Source organism: Arvicola amphibius, chromosome 7, assembly GCF_903992535.2.
Source record: "Arvicola amphibius chromosome 7, mArvAmp1.2, whole genome shotgun sequence".
In the NCBI taxonomy this organism is placed as follows: domain Eukaryota; kingdom Metazoa; phylum Chordata; class Mammalia; order Rodentia; family Cricetidae; genus Arvicola; species Arvicola amphibius.
The window spans coordinates 98,286,750-98,310,457 of NC_052053.1; the positions used below are offsets into that span (position 1 = coordinate 98,286,750).

Sequence of the window (23,708 nt, forward strand, 5' to 3'; positions counted from 1 at the left end):
TACTGGCTTCCCTTAAACCCTTACCCAACTCCAAGGTCTAACGCCTGGCTGCATCCACTTAGTGGGTAACCATGCCCTAAAGAAGAACCATCCCTCTTGCCTGCTAGCTCCAGTAACAGACACCCTAGAGCAGGGGCATCCAACAGAACTTTCTGTAACGACAGACATGGTTTATATCTATATGGTTCAGTGGGGTCACCGAAATCTTGTGTGGCTGCCAAAGCTTCATGTGGGTTAAACACTTGATACGTAGCCAGGACATCTAAAGAATTTAAGTGTAAATCTTATTTAATTTTAATTAATTTAAAGAGCCACATGTGGCTACTGTCATCTGGATTGGACAGCCCAGTGCCAGAGTTCATAGCTGTCCAAAGGGATAATAATCATTGGATAATCACCAAGCCAAGCCATATGCACCACAGAAAAGCATCCCGCAGGGGCTAAAGTACAGTTTCTCAACCTTCCTAAGACTATGATACTTGAATACTGTGGTGACCCCAACCATAAAATGATCTACGTTGCTTCTCTATAACTGTAATTTTGCTACGGTTACAAATTGTAATGTAAAGATCTGACATGCCATCCCAGAGGGGTTGTGACCCACAGGTTGAGAACCACTGGGCTAGAGAGATGGCTCAGCAGTTAGGAGCATTTGAGGCTCTTCAGAGGACCCAGGCTCCATTCCCAGCATGCACACGGTGGTTCCCAACCACTGGTAACTCCAGTTTCAGAGGATCGGATGCCCTCCTCTGGCCTCTGTGGACATTGCATGCACATGGGTACACATGCACACGCATAAAAATATAAATTAATGAATTAATATTTTAAAAAACTCCAGTCCAGGAGTTACATGGAGAAAAAAAAAACAACATGAGGTTAATTTGAATGAAATGGACTTAAGGCCATGCATGCAATCCAAACAGAACACCAGAGAGATCATTTGCATCTGTGCACACTAAAGTCCTAACCACTGCTGAGGGCTTTATATACTTAACAGCCCATGGCCAATCTGACCAGCTGCTTCATAGCTCACTGGCAAGTGTGGTGAGCAGCTGCTGTGACCGCCTGGGAGACGTGTGCTACGAATTCAGGCAAGGCCACAGGCTCTTGCTCTTCCTGTCCAGACAACGTCTGCTCCGGCAAGACTCCCCTGGGCCTCTGGCCAAGCTCTCTGTGCCAGCAGCCCTTGGGAGGGGAGGGAATGATGAATGACTGGCTAGCCCCACCTCTGACTGTGTGAAGCACTTCCAACCCAGGCCTCTCCTTGTCCCTCCTCATTTCCCTCCGTGGGGAAGGATTGGCAGTGTGAGACTCGGGGGGAGAGCACTCGAACCACGGCTTTCGCCTGCCTCCTTCCAAGCCTGGATGCCCTCTCCGAGGAGCAGGACCCACCTCCTCGAAGATCTGCAGATGCTGCTAAGTAGGCGAAATTGTCCAGGCTGATGACGTCAATGATGGGGCTCACCACACGGGTGTGGTCCTGGAAGAGGAGGAAGAGAAGGTGTGAGGTCAGGGACCTCTGCACAAAGAGGCCTGGCTGTATGCTCTGAAGAGGGACCTCTGGAACACGGGGTGTCACAGCCTCCCCAGGCTCCTGGAAGATTCCGGAGGGTGGACTAGATCACCACACACACCACGTTGCTGGCACGGCACTGCTCTCCCAGCCTCTTCCTCTTGGGTCATTTTGAGCCCTTCTGGGACGTCACCTGCTCTGTGATGCCTTCCCTGACTGCTTGAAGGATGCCTTCCTCTCCCCATTATGGTCTAGAGGGAACAACAGCTCAGTCGCTGCACGGACGACCTCTTCGGCTGCAGTTCGGGCTCTTCTGTTCACTGTTATTCACTTCTCTGCCTTCTGGAGTTGAGTCTCCAAAAATGGGCATCGACAGCATAGGGCCAGGGACTTTATGGTTCCACTTTAAAGCCAGTCACCTCCCAGGACACAAATCCAATTTCATTTTTTAAAAATATCCAGACATTTTTTTTAATTAATTTTTTATGTGCATTGGTGTTTTGCCATGGGTGTTGGGTCCCTGAAACTGGAATTACAGACAGTTGTGAGCTGCCATGTGGGTGCTGGGAATTGAACTCAGGTCCTCTGGAAGAACAACCAGTGCTCTTAACCACTGAGCCATCTCTCCAACTCCCCACAAATCCACTTTCAAAACATCAGTGTATAATACAAACCTCCATGATTTTTTGAGTGGGGGGTAAATATCATATTGTACACCCCAGGGAACACCTAATCCCACTTGGTAGGCCCTGTTAGCACTCCATCGAGGGGCACAGATTAGAGCCTCCCTGCTTTTGACTCTAATTCCCTCTTATCCGAACCAGATGGGATGATACACACTCATTTAATCCAGCACTCAGAAGGCTGAGGCAGAGGATGGTGTTCAAGGACAGCATAGGCTATCTAGTAAGACAACAATAACAAAACCACTCTTTAAAGAAGTCTCTTAGAGGGGCTAGAGAGATGGTTTCGTGGTTAAGAGTACTGGCTGCTCTTCCAGAGGAGCAGGGTTTCAATTCCCAGCACCCACAGGACAGCTCACAAGTGTCTATAACTCTAATTCTAGAGGATCTGACCCCTCACACAGACATACATGCAGGCAAAACACCAATCAATGCTCATAAAATAAAAAATAAATAAATTTAAAAATTATCTTTACATATATTTTTATCTACCTGCCTTCCCGCCTCCCTGTTTATTTATGTACATGCACGAGCATTCCAGAACGAGAATGCGGAGGCCAAAAACTTTTTCCTCTTCTTGCTTCTCCTTCTTCCCTTCTTCCTCTCACTATGTAGCCCAAGTTGGTCTGGACTCATGATCCTCCTGCCTGAGCTTAGTTTGGGGATTACACCACCACACCCAGCTGGGGCTATCCCCCTCCTTCGGGTTGAGCTGTGACTGTCTCCTTCTTTTCTGCCATCCCCTCCTGATGAACAGCAGGCACACAGCGGAAGCCTCCTGCTCCCTCTTCCTTCTTGAACTCCAGTCTGTCCTGCTTCTGTCTGGCTTCCCAGCCTGACCACAAACTCCCCCAGCCCAGGACCAGGTCTTTCTAGGGAGATGAGTGGCACCCCTCACAGAGTGAGCTTCTTGGCTCGCCAAACTTCCATGCAGTGTGATTCTCACACCCGCAGCGGGAACAAATGTGACAATTATCCCCGGTTTCGGGTGAAGCAGCTGGGTGGGGTGGGGTCTCTCAGAGAAAGCAAACCCTGAGGCCTCCTACAGTGCCAGCCTAGCTCCTCAGATAGTGAGGGCTGGGAGCACCAAAGGCATCTCCGGAAGGGCCCAGCTCCCACAGACGAGGCTCACCTCCATCACCCGCTGCAGCATGGGCTGCAGCCACTCCACGTTCACCTCACAGTGACTATCTAGAAAGGTGAGAACCGTGGCTCCTGCTACATCTGCCCCGCGAACCCGGGAGCGGATCAGCCCTGCAAAAGGAAAGGAAAGGGGTTGAGCCAACAGCCTACCAGTGTCCCCCAAAGTCCCAGGGCCCTCACTGCTTCAGGGGCTGAGGTTCTGAGCTATCACAGCTGGCCACTTCTTTGTGCCTCCATTTGCTGTCCTCCCTCTCTCCCTTCCCTTCCTGGTCCCCCAGTGACATTCCCCAAGTGCCCATGATGCTCTAGATACAGATGGGCAGTCAGGCTAAGCGAGTGGGACTGTAGCTTGGTGCTGACAGACCAGATGACAAAACCTTTGTGGTTCCCTCCAGCTGCACAGCCAGATGTGACAGGGAGAGAATCCTGACTGAGCAGGGCTTGAGTTTGTATGCCAGCCCTCACTCTCTTTGAGTATGTTGTTTAATCTCTCTGAGCCTCACTGAGTTCCCTCCCTCCTTTCCTCCCTCGTTCCTTCCTCCTTTGCCCCTTCTTTCTCTCTTTTCTTTCTTCAGTCCTGGGGAGCAAACATGGGGTCTTGTACACACTAGACAAACACTCTTCCACTGAGCTATATACCCACCCCTAAGCCTCAGTTCCTCACCTATAATATGAAAAACTACCACAGCCCAGCCTGTTACTCCACACAGCTGAACAAGGGGAGTGCCTGGGACCAGAGAGACCAAGGGCATCAGGTTTTTCTCTCCCATCTCCGATTCCTGATGGCTTCACTAGCTGCTTGCTAACCTACTTTGCCTTGGCCCTTCTGCTGAGGGCTGGGTTGGGGAGGGTCTGTCTGCCAGGATAGCAGAGGCCCAGCTGGTTCTGCTCAGGCCAGAGCAACCACCCACGTCCTGTGAACTGTGGGAAGGGAAGGGCCTCATGCTGAAACCTCTGGATATAGGTCACTTTCTAGACAGACTCCCCTGGTCACACCTTTGCTCTTCACTCTGCCTATAACTAAGGACCCATCCCCCCAAAGGGCCTACGTCCCGCCTTTTACTTAAAGGTATGGGAGAAGCATCTGCCCAGAAATTTTCATTCACTGTTGGCAAAACCCCAGGACAACATGTCCCCAAGCCTGATAGTCCCTGTTGTACAGTGGCTGGAGAGACAGTTTAAAGGTTCCATTCACCAATGTCCTTATGGCTCCTAGGCTGAAACGGCCTTTCTTCTATAATATCTGTCACATATTTCTCTCACTCAAAACCTCTGTGGCTATCTGCCTTATCAATTCTAAGGGTGTTCTGGCTTTTCAAGGTTCTCTTTCATCTCAACCCACTGTCTACAGCCCCTGTTGACTAGGTGTGAGTTCTCACAGGAAGGACGAACACCTAGAGGGGGACTAAAAGACCAGCCTTGGAGTATGTCACAGGCTAGAATCCTGGCTCCTCTATTCACCATCTTTGGCAATTATGGTATCTCAGCTCTCTGCAGGCAGAACAGGGACAATGGCTGTCATGACTATGTTTGAGAGCATCAGCAAAGTCAACGCCTGCCACAGCCCTCCAGGGAAGAGGCGCTGCTAGCATCAATGTGTAGCTGTCAGCTCCTGCCTCTGACTGCAGAGTGCTCGGCCTGCCATGTCCTCCCTCCTTGCTCGCCATCATCTGTCTTATGCGGTGCCTGCTACTCCTCCACAGACATCCCTCCTGCTCAACCTGCTCCCTCTCCTCCTTCACACTCTTTACAGAAGCATAAACGGCCTGTGGCGAGGCTCATTCTGATCCCCTGGGCATACACTACACACTCTGAGGACAGCAACTGTGCTTGGGACTTCTCTTGTGTCCCCTAGATGGCCGGATGCTATACTGTGCCATCACGGATGCTCCAAAACACCCTTTGATCGGTCATGCCTTTTCTCTTCCCTTTGGCTTTCGCAGGACCTTCTACCACAAGGCTCTTGTTCATCCTGACAGCAGACTTGTAAGGCAGGAGAGTGCCAGCACTGCCCCATTTTTCAGAAGAGACAACCAAGGCAGCCAGGCAGGATTTAGGATAGCACAGTGCCCATCGGGAGTGGGGAGATCACCAGGACACAGTTCCAGGGTAGGAACCCATATCCAGCACTCACCTTCCCGCCTGTCATTGCGAAGGCACTTGACCTTGGGGATCCTGGTCAGAAGCAAACAGTCTTCAGCTGAGGGCAAAGGGGAGTAAGGCAAGCGCATTTAGATGCGGGCATCAGATCATACCGGCTGTCATGGCTGAAGGATAGCCCTGTCCCCACTCCTTGACCAGGTGAGGAGCAGGTGAGTGTCTATGAACCCAATTCTAGCCCAGCAGGTACCAGAGAGCACCTGCCATATTTAAGGAACTCTTCTTCCTATGGAAGTTGTAATTCTGAAGGATGCTGTGGATATTGTCCTAGGTGTGTGTGCATATCTATGTCTCTCTGTGTATCTATGTGTCTGTGTGCATGTATGTGTCTATCTGTGTCTGTGTGTGTATCTATGTCTCTGTGTGTGTGTGTGTCTGTGTGTATGTGTGTGTCTGTTGTCTCTGTGTCTTGGTGTGTGTATATGTTTGTGTCTCTGTGTGTGTCTGTGTGACTATGTGTCTGTGTATCTCTGTGTGTGTGTATGTCTGCTGTCTCTGTGTCCCGGTATGTGTATGTGTGTATGTCTATGTCTGTGTCTCTGCATGTGTCTGTGTGTTTATGTGTCTGTGTACATATGTGTGTGTCTATCTGTGTCTGTGTCTCTCTGTGTATCTGTGTCTCTGTGTGTCTCCGTGTGTGTGTGTGTGTCTATGTCTGTGTCTCTCTGTGTGTGTGTGTCTGTGAAAGTCACTTGCCCATGTGTGTAGGGGTGGAGTTCTCAGATGTCTTCCTCTGTGTCCTTGACCTCTTTACTTTCTCACTGAACTTGGAACTCACAGTTTTGTAGACTGCCCGGCCAGTGAGGCACCTATCACCCACCCATCTCATTCTCCTGAGCACTAGGTGACAGAGGTACATTCTGGTGCTTGGCTTTTTACATGGGCGTTGCATCTCCAAACTCAGGTACTTAGGCTTAAACAGCAAGCACTTTATCTACTAAGACATCCCTCAGCCCCATTGGGTCAGGGTTTTTTTGTTTGTTTGTTTTATTTTTTAATGTCCTATCATAGGTGTATCTTTTGTTTGTTTGTTTTGTTTTTTTGAGATGGGGTTTCTCTGTGTAACAGTCCTAGCTGTCCTGGAACTAGTCCTTGTAGACCAAGCTGGCCTTGACCTCACAGAGATCCTTCTGCCTCTGCCTTCCTAGTGCTAGAATTAAAGGTGTATGCCACCACTGCCCAGCATGAGTGTGCATTTAAACAATGCCACTCTTGCCCTTTGTTGGGTGCCAGGATGGGAAGCGTCTTAGAAAAGACCAAAGAGTCCCTTCCTGACAGAGGTCAGTGTGAGAGGACCGGGATGGCTGCAGAGAGCTCATCTCAGCATTTCGGGGGACAGAGAGGATGGGGCGTGGAGCGGTACACCAAAGGAAGATGAACACTTACGATCTGAACTGAAGTCATCCACTAAAATGATTTCCTGGATCAAGTTGGCAGGAGTTCGGTTGAGAACACTGGAGCAGCGGTGGGAACAGAACAGTGGAGTCAGTCTCTCTTACACATCCCTGTAAGAGCCTCTCCCACCACGGGGGCTCCTGCTGCCCCCCCCCCCCGCAGTGGGGAAGATGTCTGTCTTTCTCTGGGAAAGGATGCCCAAGCCTCATCTCTCCAAGAAATGGCACTGGGCACTCCTTTCCAAGTCCCATTTTCATCTAAGTGTATTGGGGAAGTGGGAATGGTGCAGGTTAAACTTGCTTACAAGCTCAAGCTTAGACTGAGGGCAGAAGGGGCATATCTCTCTGATTCTGTAACCCGTACCTGCTGTGCTGATACTCACCTTTCTAAGTCCTCATGGCCATCCCTGCCTCCCTCCACTCAAGAGACTGCTGAAATGTCTACCCTTGTTTGACCTTGGGTTTGCCTGTTGTTGACATCTGGGGTCTCCCAGAACATTCACCAGGCCCAGCTTCTCAGAAGGACAAGACCTACCCTCCCAATGCTCACTGGTTTCCCCGCTGTCTGCACACCATCCCTAGCAACAAGGTCTTGTCTAGTCAGAAACTTCACGAGCCACCTGAGACCTCATGGGGCAGAGCCACGGAGGGTCTTACCTCTTCACTGTGCGCAGGAGTGTGGAGCGAGCCTCATTGTGGAAGGTGATGATGACACTGGTGGCTGGCAGGTCCAAGGCATAGGACAAGGATGAGCAACTGGGAAGAGGACAGGGAGTCAGAGGCAAGCGGGGACGGGGAGCATGCTTAGGCAGCTCAGCACTTTTCTATATCCACTTGGCTGTGCCCTGGGACAACTTTATAAGGTGGAGGAGACAGCCTGCCTCCCACGACATGATGCTCCATCCCACGTGGACCCAGCACCTACATGCTGCCTGGCCTGGGGGGGTCCAGGAAGGAAGCAGCAGACTGAGGGAGTGTCCCAAGTCTGGGGGGGGAGGGGCGGTTCTTCACCAAAGACCTAAAGTACCAGAACACACATGCACTGCACTGCCTTTGGGGAGGGATCAGGTTAGGGTGTAGGTTCTAGAATACAGGAGCCAAGTAGCATGCCTCTGATGGGGTAGGGTAGGAGGAAAAGGTGGTGGGGGAAAAAAACCATCTTCCTTCTGCCTTCTCACACCCTGACGTTTTTCTTCTTCCTGTCTCCCAGCTCTGGTATATGGCCAGGAATTCTTCCCACTCTGCCTGCAGGGTGGGAGTAGAGGGACTTCCCTCCCCCTCTCCACTCTCTGGATCTCTGTAGCACTAACAGCCCTGCAAGAGCCATCAGGCAGGGGCAAACCTGCAGGATAAGCGGCTTCCCAGAAGACACCAAGGGCAGTCCCTGCTACTCCGCTCCCTCCTCAGAAGCCCTGGGATCTCCCACCTACAGTACCCTATCTTTGGACCCCTGACTCCCGTTCCTCAGCCAGGGGAATTAAAAACCTCCATTCCTGTCGCCCTTCCTCCCTATCGTGTCTGTAAATGTATTCATTCCGGGCTCCAAACCGCTGGAAGGCAGCCGCCTCCACTGGTTTTCCTAAGCGATGTTCTTTATTACAATCGCTCCAGACAGCCCCAGCAATGACTATTTTTTTCATTAGGCGCTCACTCCACTGACAGTTGCTCACAGCCCGAATTCCCAGGCCCAGATCCTGCCCTGCAGAGAGGCCGGGTCAGGCAGGCAGGGAGCCTCACTGGAGTGAGACCTCAGGGAACAATCCTAAAGAGCTTTAAAATATCTCTCCTTGAAAGGGTTGTGGGGGAGGGGCGTTCTCTGCCCCCCTCCCACCCCCAGAAGCCAGTCTGCTCCCGACGGGGCAAGGATCTGGGAGCTGGCCCAAGCTTGACTAGCTGGAAAGCAGCCTCCTCTTGGTGCCTAGCCTTGGAGCACAGACATGGGTTCCAGTTCTCGGTCCTTGTCCCCAGCCGTCATGTCTAAGGAGAGACACTGGATAACAGCATCTTTATCTCCTTGCAGGAGGCAAACCTCCTACACTTGTCTGGAGGGCAGACATGAACCTCCCACACACTCACATTCTCCTGGGATTTAGATGGTGGGTAGGACTGCCCCATTCCCAGGAGCCAGGAGTTTCCCAAGAGGCTGCCCATGTCTACGTTGTGAAGGTTTTCTCATGGTCCTAACAAGTCAGTCTTGTGCAGTTTCCTACTCTTTGTTTCCCTTGACAACAGCATCCTAGACAGAGGCCAGGACCAGGATCTAGCCTGAAGCATGGAGTCCAGCAGAAACTGGAGCCTGGGAAGGCAGGGTGTGCACCAGCACACTGGCTTGACCAGGCTAGCTCCTCATCCGCTCCCTCCGCACAAGCATACATGTCCGTGCAGACATCCTGAATCACCTCATCCGATAGGGCCCAGCAGCAGCACAAGGTACCTCAGCAACCCACCACTGCCCTGATGTGAATAGCTCCGGCACCATTCCGCCTTACAGCTTCTCAGTGAACCGTGACTGACAAGGTCAAGGTGGGGTGAAGTGGGGAAGGTGGGCAGAGATGGCGGTCAAGACATAGATTCCCAAAAGAGCTGAGGACTATTAGCCATGAGTAGGGCTGTCCACCAGAGGCCTTAAAGAGCAGCACATGAGCCTATGGTTGCCTGCAGTGGAGTGAGGGGAAGTTGCCCCCAGGCTAACTGACAAAGGACTGACACAGGAAAGGAGTAAATGTTTGCTCAGCACTTGAGAGCTAAGGCAGGCAGAGAGTTGCGAGTTCAGGGCTAGCCTGGGGTACATAAAGTGATTCCCCAGGCCAGCCTGTGCTACAGTGTAAAACCTTGTCATGCTCCACCCCCACCCCCATACACACTAAGAAAAGGAAAAGAAGGAAGGAAGACACAGGAACATTCCATACTAACTGGAGGGTAAATGAGGCCAGGCACAAGGGACAGGGCTTCTGAGGAAGGAACAGAATGTTTCTGAAGGCGATGGCAGGAAGTGGAGAAGAGGCTGCAACACACAATCTGGATGGGATATATGGACTGAACCCAGCAAGAGGGCTGCTGCCTAGCCGGGGTCCAGGCACACTGAGCAGGTGACTGGGGGGAGAAACCTCATGGACCCTGGTCTAGAACCTTGCCCACCTCCCACAGAAGAATAAGGCACAAGACCAGACTATATTTTCAGGGGCTGCTGGGGTGGGGTGTAGAGCACCCACGCCTGTCTGCGCTCTATGCGCTACCGTACAGTTGTGAAACTGGGCAAGGGGCTGGAATTTGAAATACACAAAGACTCACAGACAGAGGAGAACAAACAGAGACATGGGTCATCCTTAATGCCAGGAATGCCCCCTATTGTGTACCAGAGCCGCTTATATAGAGATCCTTAACTGATAGCTACGCCCCCAGCCAAACCCACCAGAAGCTACTCTCCTGCCATCAGGAACTCCTGAGGGTCTCGTGCTCAGAGAAGCTGCAGGCTGTCTCAGAGCAGAGGAAAACAAGTTGTTTACAAGAAATTCAGGATCTGGGGGTTCCACTGCTCCCCAATAGTGGGGAAAGGCAAGAAAGAGATGGGGGCAGCTAACAGCCTCTCACCATTAAAGGGGGCAGAGCTGGAGACCCCGCTTCAGCTATGCAACTCACCTCCTCGGACTCTCTTGAAGTTCCCTGGCAGGCTACCCTTGCTGGGATGCCTGACTAAGGGACCAAGGGGCCCTTCTGGCTTCAGCTAGGGGTTCCCTTGACCTTCCCGTTGACACCCAGAGGGCAGGAGAGTGCTGAGGGTGAGGTCTATTAAATGTCTAAGTCACTAGGTGGAGAATGAGGATGTCTTCCATATTTGTAAAATACATGTGATTTGCATGTGTGCATGCTCACACGCAGAGAGACATATGAATAAAATAAATATAAGGAAAAAACAACGGAGGCCATACCTGTAATGGCGAGTGTCCCGGATGGGCCGGTCTGGGCTCAGCTTGTCACTCTCCAGCTGGTTGAAGGCATGTTGTCTGTACGGGTCCTCTCCCGGCTTCAGCTGCTTGGCTGACAGGTATGCCTTCTCATCAAAACCTTTGGAGGGTGTTCCTGTCACCTGCGACAAAGGTCAGCATCAGAGAGGACCCAGGCAGGAGGGTTCCACCGGTAGTAAATGGGGGAAGTCAGGACATGCCAGGAGTGTGCCAGCTGGGCCCCCCTCATCTCTTACCCCCCCTTTAGAGAACTAGTAAATTATAAATCTGGATTCAAAATAGCCATTCTTGGTTTTGGAGGGGGTGTGAGCACTGGCTGCTGTGCATGTGCACATGAGTGTGGAAGCCACAAGATGACGCTGGGTAGTTTGAGACACTGATCTGAAACTCACGGATTTGGCTCTATGGTTGGCCAGTGAGCTTCAGCTTGTCCCCGCCTCCTGCACTGGGGTTACAGGCACATACCACCACACCCAGCTGCTTCTTCTTCTAACTTCTGGGGATCTGATTTAAGGTCTTCAAGCTTCGTGCAGCGGGCATGCTAAGAGCTGAACTATCTCCTTAGCAACGCAAACCGGCCCTAGCTCTGAAGCCAATGCTCTCTGCTGGATATGGAGAGGGTATTTCCCAGAGTGAATCAGCTGCCTGTGGTGAGGTCTCCCGAGGAGACTGGAAACTGTAGAGGGTACTTTGCTGATGGACTGTCTCTTGAGAAAGCACTTGAGCCTGGCTCTCGGTTAGGCACATACAGGCTGCCCGTGGAAAAGAGCCAGAGAGCTTGGACAAGCTGCTCCACAGCGTTCCCATTCACATGGAGCATGCCATCACACGCTAATGCCCCAAGCCAGCAGGACCAAATGTATTAACACAGTGCTGGAGCGTCTCTGGGACTTCTGCTGGCTGCTTCAGCGGCCCCATGTCTGATGCCCTGGGCCCACAGGTGCTGAGTGCTAGGCAGAGAGGGATAACTGATGAACCAGCTTCATACTCCCTCACCACACCCTACCCTGGGTACCAGTCCCTGGACACAGGGGAAGACACATCCGAGATGAATGGATGGATACATGCATTCTGACATCTCATTATTTGAGCCAAACTGCAGAGCTAAGACACTACCAACTGTGACTACATCCCAACTCTAAATCTTCTGCCCAACCAACGGCCCTGGGCTGATGGAGGGAGCAGGAAAGAGAGCGAGAATTGTCCACTCACAGATCCAAAAAAAGACTTGAACGCACACCATGCTTTACCATTTTTTTTTAACACAATTCTTTATTGATTCTTTGGGGATTTTACACCATGCAGCACAACCCCGCTCACCTTCCAGTCCCTCCATATCCACTCCTCACCCCTGCAGTAATACCCCTCAAATTAATTAAAATACAAACAAGCAAACAATGACAAAAAAAAAAAAAACTACCTCGCTCCTCCATCTTTCTAACACCTCTTCACTCAACCTCGTGGCTTCAGGAGTGAGGTGTGTCATATGCTGTATCCCTTCGTCCAATCAGCCCCACCCACAAAATATTCATTGCAATGAGTCATTGGTCTGATTCAGGGACTCTGGTCTCTGGCACACCATCATCCCTGGACCCTCACTGAAATCCTCCTTGGATATCCTGCTGTGGCCCCGAGTCATGGAGATCCTGCTGCTATTGTTCCACAGGACCAGCCCCTTCCCGCGCTCCAACAGGTCACAGATGGGGTAGATACTAGGGTGGGCCAACCCAAGACCCAGGATGTGGGTCTAGGTGGTAGCTGAACCGGTTGGTCTGGGCCACTAGGACCGCAGCACCCTCAGGCCCTCGAGGGGCTGAGTCAGCTCCTCCAGGCCCTTGCCATAGGGGGCCAGCTCTAACGTGCCCATAGTGAGGGGTGGAGCCATCTTATTCTAAAAGGGTGGTCCCAGTAGAGCAGTGGGGCCTGTAGCAAGGGGGACTATTCTGCAGAGTGACGCTGAGGTCTTTCATATAGGTTTCTTTGCTCCTTGACAGCTTTGCCCTCAGCCTCCCTTGAAGGGACTTCTAAAAGATCTGGAAGCCCCCTAGTTCCTAAGTGCTGCCACCCCTTGGTACTTCCATATTCCCCAGTGGTCTCTTATCCTAGGGGCCTGCTGGGGAGCCTAGGGGCCCCAAGGGGTAATCTGGTTTCCTCCAGGCCTTGTCCCAATCTGGGTTCAGCTGCTTAGGGTGCATGCTCAGAGGTGACACAGCTGTGGCCGTGACATTCTAATATTCTGAGTCAGTGCCGTGCCAGGAAATAAACAGAAGTGGCAGTGCCCCTGTGGGCTCAAAATCCATTTCAGTGAAGAAAGGAGGAAAAGCAGAGGGAGGGCGAGGGAGGGAAAGGAGTGTTCCAGCTCGAGCCCTGAGTTTCTAGAAACATCCACCCATCCACCCCAGCTCTGAGAGTGAGTATGGAAAGGCAGTAGCATTGTGTCCTTCCCACCTGGGACAATGACGGTGCTAATGCCGGCCCCTCCCTTCCCCCCAGCTCTGCCGCAGGGGAATGGAAAGAAGCCGCTAGCTCAAGGCTGAGGAGCTAAAATTAAAGAAAAACCGCAGAGGGAAGAGTTTTGCAAACTCCCAGAGGGAGTGTATATCACCTCATTATCCTGAAGGTTGGCCGGGGAAATAACCTGCTATTTATTGAGAACTTTTGGCCACTCTGTGAGCTTAGGAAACCTCTGAGCCTGACCCTGGGCTTGTTCACTGCTCATTCAACACTGACTGGGAGCCAGGTGCCTACCTGCACCCTCCTAAGTGTGCAAGGCTTCGGGACCCTGGGCTAAGCTTACGAATGTTCGAACCTACACACTCACTCACTCACTCACTCACTCACTTGTTCCCCAGAGCACGGCCATGTGCTGGAAGTGGGAAGGATACTTCTGAGATTGCTCCTTGTCAGCTGCCTTCCCACGGCGCACCCAAAGCCTCCTTCAGGCCTCACAGAATGTTCTGGGAGAATGTCTAGTGAGGTTTAAAGCCCTCTAGAGAGAACTATCCCAGGCCATCAAAACCAAGTCAGTCTCAGTGGTTCCTCAGAAAAGTCTTCTTTTCTCTTTCTTTCTTTCTTTCTTTCTTTCTTTCTTTCTTTCTTTCTTTCTTCTTCTTTCTTTCTTTCTTTCTTTCTTTTTTGTGAGGGGGGCAGAGGGGTGTTCAAGACAGGATTTCTCTGTAGTTTTGCAGCCTGTCCTGGAACTAGCCTCTGTAGACCAGGCTGGCCTCAAACGCACAGAGATCCACCTCTGCCTCCTGCGTGCTGAGATTAAAGGTGCCACCTCACCCGCCTGGAGAGAAACGTCTTCTCACCCAACCCAGAGCTGCTTGAGCAGCCCCCACTCAGCTTCCTATGTATGGACCAGGGTTTAGGATAGATCCGCATCCCGAGAGGACAGTTTGCAAAGAAGGAAGCCACAGAACACAGACCCGGTCCTCCTCAGAGGTCTCTGCTTGCCCCAGCAGTCCCTGAACGAAGCGAATAAGGGACACTGAGGACGGCAGGATGTGGCTCACGGCAGCATCATGATCTCCTACGGCTTCACTTTCCTCCCCTCAGACCACCCCCAGCTGCCATGCAGATACCACCCCCAGCCATGCAACTCTTCTGTCTAACTACTCCTGTTCAGCAGCCCAGACCGGAACTCATTTCCTTGGGGCTCTCTGACTCCTACTGCTTTTACCTTTGATCTTGAGGACATTCGAGCCCTGTCGTGTTCTGTGGCCTCTTTGTAAGTCCCTGCTTTCTTCATTCTCCGCACACTTCCCTGTGTTCCCCTGTAGCAGAGACAGGGCACTTCCATCTCTGTCTGCCAAACTACAAATCCAGGGTCATCCTGGTGCCACCACCTGCTCTGTAGTCTGATTTAGACCTCTGTCTTGGATGTCTCAGTTGGTCTCAGTCTCGGATTGCCCGCTTTGATTAATGCTGGAACCTAAAGTCCACAGTGGTGCCTGGGTGATGGGCACTTTAAGACAATGGCTAAAGAACAAACGAATGAGAAATGATATTGAACCCATCTCTCTGGCACTTCACCCCACATTTGGACAATATTACACTTTGGGCAAGCAGGTAACAGGGTAGCTCTGATGGCTTTATGGTTTTCTTCCCCATTTTCTTGGTCAGGGGCCGTGACCCACGTCCCCTGTCCTGACACTTCAGGTTCACACAGGAAGAAGCACAGGCCTTTGGGTTAGGCCATCTAGTGACTTCACTCCTAGGCACATGAGTATATCATTGGTTCAAGACTGGTTGTTTGACTCCATCTAGACCAAACAGAGCCTTCCTTGAGATCTACACGATGAGCTCTCTAGCCTATTCATTCTTTCTCCCTTCTAGCCTTCCCCTAGTTAGTCTGAATTGGCTGTCCTGGTCTAGTAACCAAGAGTTCATTGATAGCAGCCCTTCAGTCCCATTCGATGAACAGAAAAACCACCTCTAAAAGGAAAAAAAATATAACGGAAAATCCAAAACCCAGCAATAAGCCACTGCTATCGATGACAGTGTGCAGCTGTCCATCCCGAGATACCAGGCTGGTTCAGTATCTGGGCCATGTGACTACAGTCAAGGCTGGACAGAACAATCCCAGCATTCCCTAGCAGGCAAGACAGTCTTCAGCTTCCAAGATGAAGCTTCCATATGGACCACACGAGAAGCCCTTTTGTGTTGCTATGGTGAGGAATGAAGGCTGAGTGATGGGCTGACAAGTTTCTCATTGCCCTCCAGCCCCTGGCAGAGGGTTCTTGGCCAAAGTGTAAGCAACCACCCCTTTCTTTGGTCTTTGTCCTTTTATGGAATGCTAAACCCAGCACTTCCTCGCTCAATAAGGTCAATTGCACGAAACTGCTTAAGTTGAAATAGTAGCTGTGCTGGAGAGCAAAGGGGGGGACCCTCATCTTGGAGAGCTTTCCCCTCTATCCATCACTTTGATTAAGCTTGCTTCACTTGCTTCAGTCTCTTTCCATCAAGATTTGCTTATTGCTCCCTGCTGCTAAAATTAGGAAAGCAACAGCAAACGGGAGGCTTAAAGCAAGAAGGAACTATTTTCTGTGTCATTTTCATCAAGAACGGTTCAGCTCTCAACCAGAGCCGGGGAAACTTTCCCTTCAAACATACACAGACCTCTCCGTCTTAAATGTAAACCAACTTCAAACCCCCTTTAAACAATTGCTGTCCCATTCCTTTTTACTACCAGTGAAACAGGCACCTGCTGGGTTTCCCTTTCAGTAAATTTCAATGAAACTACATATTAACAGGCTGTGGCCCTGTTTCAATGATGGCTCCCGACTTCTTTCTTTTTCCTCCTGAGTCTGCTCTAAACCAAAACACCTGGCGAACAAAATGCGATTCCTGCTCTCTGTGACCCCGAGAGGGCAAATCCCATCTGATGCTCTGACCCAAGAAGAAAGACTGCCATTCATTACCAGAATTGTTAAGCACATCATTCAACAACTCTGTTGCTCAGGACCTGAGACGGGGGTCCCCCGGGTTTCCCTGACAGCTGCCACTGTTCTCATCCCAATCAGATGACATGCTTGTGGCGGCCTGGCCCAGATTGGTCCCCATCTTCTATTCCTGCGGTTGCCTCGGAATTACAGCTATGAATACACTGGCGGCCAACCTGACCTAGGTCCTAGGACCTGAGGACCCTGGCAACGGCACGCTAGCAGCCTGCTGCTGCCTGATCTTGGAGATTTACGCGCCTCATGGGAGAGGCACACTTCAATCTGGAAAATGGGAATCTGGGGGATTAAAAGAATGAATATATAATGCATTTAGCACAGGACTCGGCATGTACATTGCAATAATCATTACTGCTGTAATTAACTACCCTCACCTGCTATTTTTACCAGTGGTTCAGAAACCTCAGCTTCACCCCAGAAGCATCCAGGAAGATTAAAACAAGCCCGATGCCAAGGCTGTACTGAAGACCACTGGGACACAAGCAACAGGACCCTGGAAGCCATCCACATTGTTCTCATGTGCTCCACAGAACCTTAGCTGTGGCTTTCCATGGATAGCTAACGATGAGGGACTGTCGGCACAAGCTAAATGGAATCCCGGGATTGTGTCTCTGTGGAGGCCGTAGGGGCAATCTCCTTACAGCCACCCTTACCCACTTCTCAGCAAAGCCTCACTTTGAGATTACTAGTTCTTGGCCTCTATTTGGATTGTTCTAGAACTTCACCACCTGCAGAGTCAACAGGCACTAAGCTTGAGTCTAGTTATATGGAGACATCACTTTAGACACTTCCACCTCCCTGCTGAGAGGAGATTCAGATCACTTATCTACCAAGGCTCCTCTGATGACATTTCTTAGCCCTGCATTTCCTATTGCTCTTCCAGGGTGCTGCTGGCCTTGTAGCTTTATGGTATCTGTGGCTATTGCTTAATGCATTCTAATGGTTCTGGTGATTTCACTGAGAAAGCCAGGTGGGGGGGGGGGGCCCACTATACATTCCTTCAGTCACCTGAGTCAAATGGGGTTCTCTGTGCAAAGCTGGAACGTGGCGTCAGGCCATGACACTAGACAGTTCCTGATCAGGTCCAACAGGCTCCCCAGCTCTTCATGTGCCTCCTATGGGCAGCTCTAATGCTACCTGGGAATAGCGAGATTCTAAGGGTGGTTCCGGCTGAGATTCATGGTGCCTTATCCTCTTAGCCACAGCGCTGCAGCCCAAGGGATGAGGCCTATAGGACCTCCTCGACAGCGAGTGAGATACACTGGGGACATGCCGCGAAACTGAAGCTCTATTAGGTGTTTATTTCCATTTCCAATGTGTCTGAAAGATATGTTCTCCTCTCACCCGTACTTTACAGAGGAGGAAAGCAAGGCCCACCAGAGGTACAGCCGCATGGCCAGGTCACAACACATCCATTCAATGACAGGAATGGGGCTGGAGTGATGAACATCCATCCTCAGAGCCCAGTATGAAGCTTCACTGTGCCTCTGGACTATTCCTGAACCTAGACGAGCCTGGGAAACCCCCTTCCAATGCTGGGGCTCTCAGCTCTTGAGGCAGGCCCCTGGCTGCCTTCCTCCTTGGATCAGGGCTTCAGACTGGGGCTCACACAGGGACATGTCCGTGCTGTCACTCTGGCTTGCACGTGGGCTTGGAAGCACTTCTTTGCTTAGTGGTTCAAAAGAACATGAGAAAAAAAAAAGAAACATAAGGAAAAATGCAGGAGTCTGTGTTATTTAAACCAAAATAGCACATAGCTGGAATTTTCTGGACCATTTTGGGCCCTCCTGACTCTTTCCAGCCAGAGACACCCTCAGAATTCTGATAATCCTTGGCTGCAGGCTAACTTAAGAAATAACCCAGCCCCTCTTTAGTTTTGGCTGTGGAATGATCTTTCTGTATACTGTGATTATGTATCCTTCTCATTGGCTAATAATAAAAGCTGTTTGACCAAGTCAGGCAGGATAAGACTAGGCAAAACAATCAAACTCAAAACTCAGATGAGGAGGGGCAGAGTCAAGAGAGATGCTTGCTAGTCACTGAATAAGTAAGATGTGCAGAAAATGAAATAACAAGCCTTGAGCTATGTGGCAATACATAGATAGAAATATGGGTTAATTTAAATGTAAGAGTTAGCTAGTAATAAGCCTGAGCTATTGGTTGAGCATTAATAATTAATATAAGCCTCTGAGTAATTATTTGGAAGCAGCTAAAGGATGGGACAGGACAGATAAACATCCGTTTATAAGTTTTAATCACAAGAGCCAAGTGTCAAGGTCTATAAAATGTCCTTGCTCTCTAGGTACTTCTCAGTCTGAAGCCATTGAACTTGGGCCAGTCAGATATTAATTTAAAAAAGAAAAGCTATAATGGATCACAGAACACATAACAGTGTGAGCCTTGCAATACTGGTGGCAATCTCCTGTCCCACTGAAGACCAATCTTAGCTGAGACAGGATCAAATTCAACCAACTAGAACTTAGCAATAGTCCCAATCAGCAGCCAATTGTCTCTGTTTATAACATTCTTCAGAACAAAGACAGCTCAGGGTTCGGGAGATGGCTCAGTGGATAAAGTACTTGCCATGAAAGCATGAGGACTCGAGTTCAAATCTCCAGAACCAGTGCTACCTGTAATCCAAGCACTTGGATCAGAGACAGGAGACCACAGAGCAGACTGATTAGTTAGGCAAGCCAGAATCCATAAGCTCAGGTTCAGCAAGAGGCCTCACCTCACTAAATAAAAAGGAAAGTGATCAAGAGAGACATCAAGCATCAACTTCAGGTCTCTATGGACACATACACGTGCCTACACAGGACACACATACACATATGAACTCACAGCACATGTGCATACAAATGCAATGAGAAAGAAAGGAGACAAGATAAAATAGACATCAGACTAGTGATTGGTGCCTTACTGGCATTGTGGGTCAAGATATAAACTTATGTGGTCCCTGACTATTGAGATATTAGGATATCTACATATATGTATATATACTTTTTGAATCAGATGTAGCATTAATAAAAGAAGAAGCCAGGCGGTAGTGGTGCACTTTAATCCCAGCACTTGGGAAGCAGAGGCAGGCAGGGCTCTGTGAGTTTGAGACCAGTCTGGTCTACAAAAGCTAGTTCCAGGACAGGCTCCAAAGTTTCTGAGAAAACTTATCTCAGGAAAAAAAAAAAGAGACTGGGCCACGTCCTGGTGGCACAGCCTTTAATCCCAGTGCTTGGAGGTAGAGGCTGGTGGCTCTCTGAGCTCTCCAGGTCAGCCTGCTCTTACATAATGAGTTCCAGGTCAAGCCCGGGTTTATAGAAAAAAAAACCTGTCTGGAAAAAAGGAAGGAAGAAAGAAAGAACGCTAAGAAAGAAGAAGAAGACAAGAAGAAAAGAAAGAAAGAAAGAAAGAAGGAAGGAAGGGGGATAGGGGACGGGGAGGGGAGAGGGAAGGGGAGGGAGGGGGAGGAGGAGAGGGGAGAGGAGAGAAGTGGAGAGGAGAGGAGAGAAGAGAAGAGAAAAGAAAGGAAAGAAAGTAGAAGAGGAGAACTTGGGACAATTAGTCTCCTCGTGTGGGTCTGCCATGGCTTGAAGGTTGAACCTGCATTGCCATTGAGCTGGGGTTAAGAAGTACAGCCTACAAGGAGGAGATTAAGCCCTTGAGAGTGGACTAAGGCTCTGGTAATAGAGACTTCAGAGGGAATTCACCTCCTTTTGCGCTTCCACCTCCACCATGGGAGGACAGAGCATCCCCCGTGGGAAGCATGTGGCTACAATGTGCCTTCTTCCGGGCAAACAAGGGTAGCACTGGTGAGACTAGCCTTTGATCTTTACACCTGCCTTCAAAACACCAGGAAGTGAATTTCTGCTGTTTCTATGCCGCCTGGCCTGTGGCGTTCTTCTATGGCTGCTAGACCTATCCCCCCGGGAGCACCAGGGATTGGCACATCACAATCCTGTCTGGCCTGCAGCCCAGCATTTCATCTAAGAACAATGAGAAGTAAAATCTGGAAACAGGAAAGAAATGAATATTTGTTCTTTGCAGACAGAAGAACCTTTTTTTATTTCTTCTGGGACACATCACAGTGTGGTTTTAGTCAACAAAAAAATAAAACATTTAAATGTCCTGGTCACTGGATGTCACAGATGCACACACAAGGTACAGATGGACGCATAGGCGTCACTGCAGCTATGCAGCTAGACAGTGTCCTTTATGGATAACTAGCCTGTGTTTACTCTGACCTGAAGGGGCAGACACAGTTTACTCTTGAAGACGCAGGAATGAAAAGACAGAAATCCTTCTTGATATCGGAAACAAATTCAATGCCACCGGGAGCATGTGGCAGCTGTGTTGAGAGCGGGGAGAAATTGGGAAATTTGAAAAAAAAAATGAAGATGAGCAAATAAACGTGTCAAAGATTAAAGATGTTATGAGACTATGGGCTTTACACAGCAGGATTCCTGGTATGAGCCAAGCTGAAGACATGGGCAGATCAAAAATAGATGCCAGAACTGTGCTGGGAGGAGCTTAGCAAAAGTTGGAGCGGAGAGCTAGGGATGGACTTGATTAAGACACACTTTATCCACGTATGAAAATTCCAAAGAATAAATTTAAAAATATATTTAAAAATTTAAAAAAAATAAATTTTCCCTCCACTTATCCCCACACACACCAGAAAATAAGGAAGAGAAGACACTCCGAGAGTTGACAGGAGTAGACAGTGAGCCGCACCTTCACACCCCTCTTGACGGTTGGCTAATCAGTTGTCAGTGTCGGAAAACTGACTTAGACACTGCAGAAATCGATAAAGCTGAGCTCACTTCTTAAAAGACTGCCAGGAGGCTCACAAATTTATAATTGAAAAAGAAATACAAAATATAAAGGAAAAAACTTCACATTTTTTTCTTCCTCTCCAATCTTGCCATAAAGACCAAATGCTGTAAAGAAAGAAAAAGAAAAAAGGGGGGGGGGGGGAGAAGATACTGCATGAAAGACTTAGCATTTTCAATAAAACAAAAATGTCTCAAAGTCAAATACAAACCACACTGTGAAAAGAAAATATTAGCCAAATGATCAAAGGAAAGAGTTTCTTTTCTAAAAGTATATTCTTAATTACGTGGGGAGGAGTGGGGGAAGGGAACAGGGGAACAAAGATCAACCTGGATCTGGGGTCACAGGCAGCTTCTGGATGTGAAGGATGGGAACCCAACTGAGGCCCCTGCAGGAGCAGTTCCTGCTCTTAGCCTCTGAGCCAGCTCTTAGTCCAAGACTAATTTTTTAAAATTGTTTTTATTGTTTTCTCTGTTCCCCTCCTTTCCTCTCCCCTCCCCTTTTACCCTCTCCCATGGTCCCCATGCTCCCAATTTACTCAGGAGATCTTGTTTTCTACTTCCCATGTAGATTAGATTCGTGTATGTATCTCTTAGGGTCCTCACTGTTGTCTAGGTTCTCTGGGATTGTGAATTGTTGCCGCGCCCCACGGACCCCATCTGTGCTCTCTGCGCTAGACCCCAGTTCACGAGCTTCGGGCAAGGGGCTGGAGGTTGAGGAAACACATGCAGAGACAGACCAACACACGGACCTCCAATCACTGGTACCAAAAGTCCTTCTTTAATAGCACCATGGAGGCTTAAATACCCTGCAGTCAATGGCCAACAGGTGAAAATCCCATCCTCTGATCCTCTAGGTAAGACACAGCTTTTAGTAACTTAAATTAGAAGGCTCTAGACAGGGAAGAGCAGCTGAAGGCCAGGACTCAATTGGTCCCAACAAATTGTAGTCTGGTTTGTCTTGGCTTTATGTCTAAAAGCCACTTATGAGTGAGTACATATGATATTTGTCTTTCTGGGTCTGGATTACCTCACTCAATATGATGTTTTCTAGATCCATCCATTTGCCTGCAAATGTCAAGATGTCATCATTTTTTTCTGCTGTGTAGTACTCCATTGTGTAAATGTACCATATCTTCTTTAAACAGTTTTCGGTCAAGGGGCATTTAGGTTGTTTCCAGGTTCTGACTATGATAAACTATGCTGCTATGAACATAGTTGAGTACATGTCCTTGTGGTATGACTGAGCATCCTTTGAATATATAGTGGTCCTGCTGGGTCTTGAGGTAGGTTGTTTCCTAATTTTCTGAGAAATCACCACACTGACATCCAAGGGAGTTGTACCAGCTTGCATTCCCACCAGCAATGCAGGAGTGTTCCCTTTTCCCCAGCATAAGTTGTCATCAGTGTTTTTGATCTTGGCCATTCTGACAGGTGTAAGATGGAATCTCAGAGTTGTTTTGATTTGCATTTCTCTGACTAAGGATGTTGAGCATTTCCTTAAGTGTGTTTCAGCCATTTTAGATTCCTCTGTTGAGAGTTCTCTGTTTAGGTCTGTACCCCATTTTTTATTGGATTATTTGTTCTTTTGATGACCAATTTCTTGAGTTCTTTGTATATTTTGGAGATCTGCCCTCTATCCGATGTGGGGTTGATGCAGATCTTTTCCCATTCTGTAGGCTGCCATTTTGTCTTACTGACCGTGTCCTTTGCTTTACAGAAGCTTTTCAGTTTCTGGAGGTCCCATTTATTAATTGTTTCTCTCAGTCCAAGACTAATTTCTTAAATATAAAAAGACCTCTTATGGGTCAATGAGAAAGGACCAAAAATACAAAAGATGGGAGGTAGAGGCAGGAAGATCAGAGTTTAAGATCATCCACAGCTACATAGAAAGTTTGAAGCCAGCCTGGGCTACATGAGACACTGTCTCAAAAGTAAAACAAAACACGTAATTCAAAAGAAACAGATGTAAAGGATATGAAAGTCAGAAAAATGAACTTAAATAGCTAATTATAAATGGAAAGAAGTTCAAACTCATTGATTATTAAAGAAGTGCAAAGTAAGACCAGATATAATTTCTTGCTAACTCATCTGAGGAAGCTGAAGGATAATTATCAACACTCGGGATTTTGACAGCCTGGAGAAGCAGGAGTGCTCCTGCGTTGTCGGGTTATTAATTGGTATGGCTGCGATTAAAAAGCTGTTTGGCAACCTTAGCATTTTAAAATTTTGACTTAACAGAACTTCCATTTTTAGGTAAAAACACACCTGCTTTCCCAGGAGACAGTCCCGGGTAACACCTGTGCTCTCAGAGGCAGCCCCTAAATTAGCATTTGCTTTGCTTTAGGGGATCTGGTCACCTAACACCTCCAGGCTTTTAAGTCTGCAATTAAACTGACTAGGATATGCAAAGTACTAGGTTAGCAATCATAGAGTTGGTTGTAACAGAAAATGTTAAGAATGCTAATGAACCCTAGGAGGCTTGGCGTGGGAGCCTACGGCATGCTGGCATGATTCATTTCAGAGAAACAGTTCAGAAGCATATGTGTTTGCAAAGGCACA

At 49.1% G+C, this 23,708-nt stretch overlaps 1 protein-coding gene across 1 annotated transcript in view; it reads right to left on the reverse strand.

Moving 5' to 3' along the window:
• Window positions 1-23,708, reverse strand: part of Galnt16 (polypeptide N-acetylgalactosaminyltransferase 16) — an 80,814-nt gene that overhangs the window by 19,884 nt on the left and 37,222 nt on the right. The window contains 6 exon segments of the mRNA XM_038337401.1: window positions 1,393-1,480; window positions 3,329-3,450; window positions 5,474-5,539; window positions 6,886-6,953; window positions 7,551-7,649; window positions 10,823-10,980. Coding sequence (XP_038193329.1) covers window positions 1,393-1,480; window positions 3,329-3,450; window positions 5,474-5,539; window positions 6,886-6,953; window positions 7,551-7,649; window positions 10,823-10,980 — 601 coding nt within the window.